General features: G+C 52.1%; 1 protein-coding gene across 1 annotated transcript; it reads left to right on the top strand.

Annotated features, from left to right (window-relative positions):
* The first annotated feature begins 375 nt into the window (after positions 1-375).
* On the top strand, positions 376-3,602 carry Rrad (RRAD, Ras related glycolysis inhibitor and calcium channel regulator). Its single transcript, XM_032887605.1, has 4 exons — positions 376-1,140; positions 1,799-1,872; positions 1,973-2,177; positions 2,963-3,602. Exons 1-4 carry the CDS (start codon positions 615-617, stop codon positions 3,238-3,240), a joined length of 1,083 nt encoding a protein of 360 aa, XP_032743496.1. The 5' UTR covers positions 376-614; the 3' UTR covers positions 3,241-3,602.
* The last annotated feature ends 3,357 nt before the right edge of the window (positions 3,603-6,959 follow it).

Below are 6,959 nucleotides of genomic sequence, written 5' to 3'. Positions count from 1 at the left end.
ATCTTTAAAGAGACAGACCTAATTTTTCTCCAGATGGAGTTGTACTTCACTGGTCCAGTTACCCACTACTGGCAGCCTCTGAATTACACACACTGGTGCACCCTCCTCAACTCACACTCCCTGTCCCCATACCTCCCCTCCAACACCCCCCTCCCCCGCCCTGTGCCAGCCTCTTTCCAGCTACCTGCCCCGCCCCTGGCGGCTTTGAGGTCCTAGAAGGGGGGGGGATTCCCGGGGCAGTGGATGCGTCAGCCTCGGCAGCAGCCCGGGAGGATGGGGGCGGGGGCAGGGCGGGAGCAGGGGGGCAGGAGCGGGGGGCGGGGGGCGGGAGCAGAGGCGGGAGCCGGGTAGGGGTAAGGGCTGGTGGAGGTTTAAATAGGAGGCCCTAGAACGGCGATCCAGCGCCAGCTGAGGGGCTGAGAAGGCCATCGAGGAGAAAAAGGTTGCAGACGTGACAGCGACAAGGCTCCGAGTCTGAACAGGGGTCTGCGAGTAGATCTATCTGATTCCCCAGTGGTCTGTGCCTCAGCGCTGATCAAGTGCTGATAGCATCTGTGCGAGAGTCGGTGAGTGTCCTGACAAAGCGGGGTGGACGACACCATCTGGGCTGGGGGATGAATGGGGACCCAGGTGAAGGTGTAGAGACCTCCTGGCTGGCAGTAGGTTCTGGCAGGTCCTTCATCCTGAGCATCTTTCTTGACTCCAGGGTCCTGCCTGTTCCTGCGATAGAGCTGCTATCCCAATTCTTGGTTCCTCAGACGGCGTCCGACACGATGACCCTGAATGGAGGCAGCGGAGCGGGCGGCAGCCGTAGCGCGGGCCGGGAGCGCGACCGTCGTCGAGGCAGCACCCCATGGGGCCCGGCACCCCCACTGCACCGCAGGAGCATGCCGGTGGACGAGCGAGACCTTCAGGCGGCGCTAACCCCGGGCTCCCTGGCAGCGACTGCAGCTGGAACTCGGACACAGGGGCAGAGGCTGGACTGGCCTGAAGGCTCCTCCGATTCGCTCAGTTCTGGAGACAGCGGCTCAGAGGATGGCGTTTACAAGGTGCTGCTGCTGGGGGCACCTGGTGTGGGCAAGAGCGCTCTGGCGCGCATCTTTGGTGGTATAGAAGACGGACCTGAAGCAGAAGCAGCAGGTGAGAGAACTGGGCTGTTTAGATTAGATGGTTGGGAGGCAGTGGAGCTGGACTAAAAGTGGCAAATTCTATGAAATTTCAAGGCATTTTTGAATCATGTTATTTCCGCGTCCAAGATGGAGAAACTAAAGGAGAAGAGCCACTTACTTACTCCCTACTTGCTGCCACCCCCTCTCCCCTACCCATGTGCTGGCCCTTGAAGAAGTCCAGGGAAGAAGTGTCCAGAATAGAGTGTAGAGTGCCCGATACGATTTCTCTGTGGCTTGGAGCAGAGAAATATAGCTGCCTGCTGGGGCTGGCAGAAACAAAATCCGGGGAAATTTCTAGAAGAGGAAAGTTAGGTGGCCAAGGTCTCCAGGGGTTTGCGACAGGCACTATGCTAACTCCAGCCAATATGATCACACCCACTCTGTACCCAGGCAGCAGGATCCCTGGACACTCAGTACTTCAATAGTTTGGGGACATAGAGATGGAGGTCATGTCCTCTAGTCCCTAGCTCCCAGGTTTGTCGTGTTGTTTGAGCATAGCAACCATCTGCTAGTGGATGAGAATTATCAGAGAACTCAGAGAAGAAGCAGGGGGCGTGGTCAGAAGAAGAAGGTGGACACTGGGAACTTTGACAGCCAACTGATAACTTGGCTCTTGGCTTCCTTCCTAGGGCACACATATGACTGTTCTATCACTGTGGATGGAGAAGAAGCATCACTAATGGTCTATGACATTTGGGAACAGGTAGGATGCAGACTGGGTCACAGAGAACGAGGGGAAGCAAAGCTGGAGAAGGGTCTTGCTAGGAATTACAAGGTCGTGTATGCATTTGTGTCCCCTCCAGGATGGAGGCTGCTGGCTGCCTGGCCACTGCATGGCCATGGGGGATGCATACGTCATTGTGTACTCAATAACGGACAAGGGCAGCTTTGAGAAAGCCTCAGAACTCCGGGTCCAGCTGCGGCGGGCACGGCAGACAGACAATGTGCCCATCATCCTAGTGGGCAACAAGAGCGATCTGGTGCGCTCTCGTGAGGTCTCTGTGGATGGTAAGCAGGCATTGGGTCAGGAAAGGGAGGGAGATCCTGGCTGGGCTGTGGGCCAGCTGGTCTTGGCTCAGCTTGAGTCCCTGGGGATCATCAGTGGCTAAAAATGTTCAGGAAGAAAACTTGGTGTTGGAGGGTGGGGGAGGTGTTGCTGGTCCATCAGGCTCCCAAAGGCCTACCTAAAACAAAGGGGGAGGAGGAACCAGATCTGCTAGGAGGAATGAGATGCGCAAGCACTTTCCACAACTGCTCATTGGGTCCATGCCTGACAGGAGACCAGAGTGAGGCTGGAGAAATGGGCAAACATGTAGAGAATCAGGAGGTCAGAACCCAATTCCAGGCCCTACCAGTCTCGGCGTAAGCCTGGTGCTTCTTCATCAGGCTTTAGCATCCTCCTTTGTGGCATGCAGTACCGAGACTTCAAACTAGGTGATCTTGCCTCGACCCCAGTACGTTGGGCTATTTGTTGTAGTAGCAAGTCATAAAATACATAGCTGCCGTCAAATAATCTTGTTTGCCTTGGTCCACTATTACAGAATACATTTTAAATGCTGGGCTTTAAATACATGAATGCCTTTTTGTGGGCCACCATAAACTTTGGAGGCATATTCTATCAAGTGACCCCAGCAATGTTTGGGATTCTCAGTATAGGAAATGGGATCTCCATGTGTCTAGGAAGGATCTAGGGTTCCTTCTGTTATCCTTGAGTCATAGCTGCCGGATATGGCCAGGGTTTGAGTTAGCATTCTCCCATCGCTAACTGGTACATGTCTGTCCCCATCACATAGAGGGCCGGGCCTGCGCAGTGGTCTTCGACTGCAAGTTCATCGAAACCTCCGCAGCACTGCATCACAACGTCCAGGCACTGTTCGAGGGTGTTGTGCGTCAGATACGCCTGCGCAGGGACAGCAAAGAGGATAATGCTCGGCGACAAGCTGGCACTCGGCGACGGGAGAGCCTTGGCAAGAAGGCCAAACGCTTTCTGGGCCGCATAGTAGCTCGCAACAGCCGCAAGATGGCCTTCCGTGCCAAGTCCAAGTCCTGCCATGACCTCTCTGTTCTCTAAGGCCCAACGGCCCCCTTGTTTGTGGGCCAGTAGATGGATGGAAGGGCTGGCCCAGCCAACTGCTCTAAATGTCTCAGAGTTGGCCCACCCTCCGTATTTCTCAGAACTGTCAACTATGCACAGCCTGTCTCACGGTCATGGACAGATAGTGCTGACCAGGGAGGCAACTCCAAACGGCCATTGAGGCCTGGGCCTATGGAGATGCATGTGCAGGCCCACGTGCATACCAAGCAGCCTGAACCCTGCTCTTGGACAGGACTCTGCCTTTCTCCATGTGGGTGTCTGCCCTGGAGGGAGGCTGTTCTATATGCTTGCTGTTTGTTTACATGCAGATTTTTGTAATAAAGACTATTTCCTGACAAGCCAGGGCTGTTTGAGTATGTTTCTTTCGTGGTGGCTTCAGGAACAGAAAGAAATTCTGAAATTGAGAGGTAAGGTCTTCCTGCCCAGGTGACCTAACGTGTGGTCTCTATGGCCCTAGTAGTTGGCCTGGACAGAACAGAGGGGAAGTCTGTGATATAGGTAGGAGGAGTGTCTGAGAAGCAAGAGACAAAATACCGCTCCCAGGCTAATCTAGATCCTTCTGCACTGGGGCCTGGCCTTTTCTAGCTCACTGAAGATTCTATTGCTTCCTCGTGCAAGAAGGGAAACTGAGGCTGCCTGAGGAAGCACACTTTGCTTTGGATCTCACAGCCTGGCAAGACTGTGGGCTCAAGATCTGAGGCATGTATTTCCTCCCTGCTCCTCCTAAGAGGTGGAAATCAGCCAAAGTAGGGGCCTGGGGGGGAAGACTCCAGAGATAAGGTAGCTAGTGTTTAAGAGTAGGTGTTGAGGGAGGCCCCTTCGGCCACTGGTGGCTTCTCCGGCTGATTATACGCCACAGCCTCTGTGAGTGCCTATGCTAATGCATTGACTAGTTTGTCTTTGGCGAGGACAGCCCTCTACAGCTTTCCCTGTCTGGAGTGGATATTTCACATTTGTGTAAGAATGTGTCCCTGTGTGCCTTCACTGCTTCCCATCCATCCATGCCTTCCTAGAAATTGAGTATATGACTTGCCCTATAATACTTTTCTTTAAAAAAAAAAATCAACCTGGAGCCTCACTCGTTGTAGGCAAGTTCATTACCACTTAGCTCCATCCTCAGCCAATTCGTTTTAAGATAGGGTCTCTCTAAATTGCCCAGGCTGGCCTAGAACTTGCAGCCCTCATATCTTGGCCTCCTGAGTAGCTGAGATTGTAGCCCTTACCACGAGGCCAGTTCTCCTTTAAGACTCTTTCTCTTTCCTTCCTTCCTTCCCTCCTGCTGTGTCTGTTTCTCTATGGCTGTGTTTGCATATACACAGACTGGTATGTATTTGGAGACTAAAGATGGATGTTAGGTATCTTCCCCAATCACTTTCCACCATATTCTTTGGAACAGGGCCTCTCATTGAACCTGTAAGTTAGCAGTTGGATAGCCTGGCTAACCAGCCACCCCCATGAATCCTCCTGTCTCCACGTCCCCAGTGCTGAGATTACAAGAACTTTACCTGGCTTTGACATGGGTGCTGGGAATCTGAACTCGGGTCCTTATTCTTTATTGAGTTATCTCCTCGGCCCATCTTCATCCTTCTTGGTACAGGTGGCAGCACAGAAGTTTACCTGATGTGTGTGTGTGATTTCAGTTACCCTTGGTTGACCACAGTCTGAAAATATGAAAAGGGAAATGCCAGGAACCAAGAATTCATAATTTTTAAATTGGATGATGATCTGAGTAATGTGATTAAGTCCTAAGCCATCCAATTCTGTCTCCCACAGGATATGAATCAGCCCTTGTCGAGAGCGTCCATGCTGTATATGCTACCCACCTGTTAGTCACCTAGAAGACATCTCGGTTATCGGATTAGCTCTCCAGTGTCACAGTGCTAGTCATCAGACAACCTTTACAGGGTAGTGACACTGGCAGTTTATATATGACAAAGAGAGGCTATGAAGTCCTTCATTTAAGTGAAAAGGCATGTATTGGAAGAAATAGCATACATAGAAAGTTTAGTATTATCCCTGCTCCAGGCCCCCACTGGGAGGTCTGAGAGTGTATTCTCCATGGATAAGGAAGGCTCCTGAACATGTTTTCAGCAGCTAGCATAGCCACTTGCTGATGGGCAGAAAGTGACTGAGTGGGGACTGATATGTCCCACTCATTTGGAAATGTCTGTTCATTTCCAAAGCCTGGAGGTAGCCTGGGGCAAGGGCCCATATGTTTCTTCATTCCACAAATTCTTAGAACACTTTGAGACCTAGACAGAACCCTGTTGCACCTCACTCAGTATCACAGAGATGTTTGAAGATGGTTCCTCAGTGTGTGTGTGTTAAAAGGAACTTCTGAGACTTCCCCTCATCCTTCTCCAGGCAGCGTTAACTGCTCAAAGCTTTACACACACACACACACACACACACACACACACACACACACACACACACACACACACACACTGAGGCTTATAGAAAGCTTGCTCTGCCATGTGAAGGTCCTGAAGAGGAGCCCAGGCCCTGGGCAAACAGCTTAGCCTCTCTGTTCTCCAGGGTATGACGAGGGGACAGTTCCCTTTTCATAATGAGCGGGTGGGATAACAGTGGTGTATGCTCAGAGAAGTTCTGGGTGTTGGTTAGTAGGCCCTTGGTATATATGAGACCACCTTCAACAACCCCACATACAGCACTAACCTAGACTTGGTGCCTCAGTGATCCTAAAACAGACGTTCAGCTTGTCCTGGACCCGCTTCCATCCCAGAATGCTGACCAGATACACCATGAGAAGTCCTCAGGGGAGACCCCAAAACATGGAAGGAAAGTGAGAGGAGGGAGACCAGGATCTTCATACTCTCCACCCTCATCTGAGATTCCCAGAAAACAAAGCTTCTGCGGGGTCTGCTTTTCAGGTCTTACTGGGGAGATGAGGAAGCCCTGGTCAGCCCTGTAACTCCCTCAGAGTCACCTGAGCAGGCTCAATCTTCTCCCTTTCTGCTTAGAGACATGAGACAGGTCGGAGACTCACCCTTGTCTGTGTTCAGGAGTCAGTGTGAGGCTAGGGGAACTACAGGGTAGGTTTCTATTCCCATCCACTGATCTCTCTGATGAATGTTCTAGCGTTCCTGGAGCTTCATCTGCCCTTCGGGTTACACTCCCAGTTCTTCCTTTAGCTCCACAGGCCACTTGGGAACAGATGGGGCAGGACAAGGTCATATGCTACCCAGAAGGACTCTAAAACTAATAAATGGGAGACAAGCTGGTGTCTTCTGGGCAGTTCATGGTATGGAATAGGGGAGCCTAATCCAGCCTGCGAGTGTAACCCCCTGAAGAAGGGGTTATCAGTGCTTGTCCCTAAGCGTAAGCAGGAACTCTCTGTCCTGTTGAAGGGTGGGAAGAGCATTCCAGGCACAAGGAACAATTTCTGGAGAGATCTAGCTACAGATGCCACTGTACAGCGCAGAAGTGGGGCCAAGTCTGAAGCCACAAAATAGAAGTTATGTCCAAGCCCAGAGGGCCAGGAAGTGCTCATTGGGCTGTGTCAAGGGGGCAGTGACAGACCAAGATCTGCCCACCTCCTAGGGCTGGCGGTCACGGATGCTGAGCAGCCATGGCTTTCCAAAGTCAATAAGTAACTTGGGGGGACTAGGTGAAGCCAGGCCTGCTGCTGTGGGCCCAGTGGCATTTTCCACTCCTGAGCAAGCGTGGCCAGA

The sequence above is a fragment of the Rattus rattus genome, chromosome 17, assembly GCF_011064425.1.
Source record: "Rattus rattus isolate New Zealand chromosome 17, Rrattus_CSIRO_v1, whole genome shotgun sequence".
Lineage (NCBI taxonomy): Eukaryota > Metazoa > Chordata > Mammalia > Rodentia > Muridae > Rattus > Rattus rattus.
The sequence above is the reverse complement of the archived record's forward strand: the minus strand, read 5'-3'. Positions and strand labels throughout refer to the sequence as shown.

Coding starts and splice junctions, on each gene's coding strand:
- Rrad (XM_032887605.1), top strand. CDS start 615: ATGAATGGGGACCCAGGTGAAGGTGTAGAGACCTCCTGGCTGGCAGTA. Junction 1,141..1,798: donor ACCTGAAGCAGAAGCAGCAG/GTGAGAGAACTG, acceptor CTTCCTTCCTAG/GGCACACATATGACTGTTCT. Junction 1,873..1,972: donor TCTATGACATTTGGGAACAG/GTAGGATGCAGA, acceptor TGTCCCCTCCAG/GATGGAGGCTGCTGGCTGCC.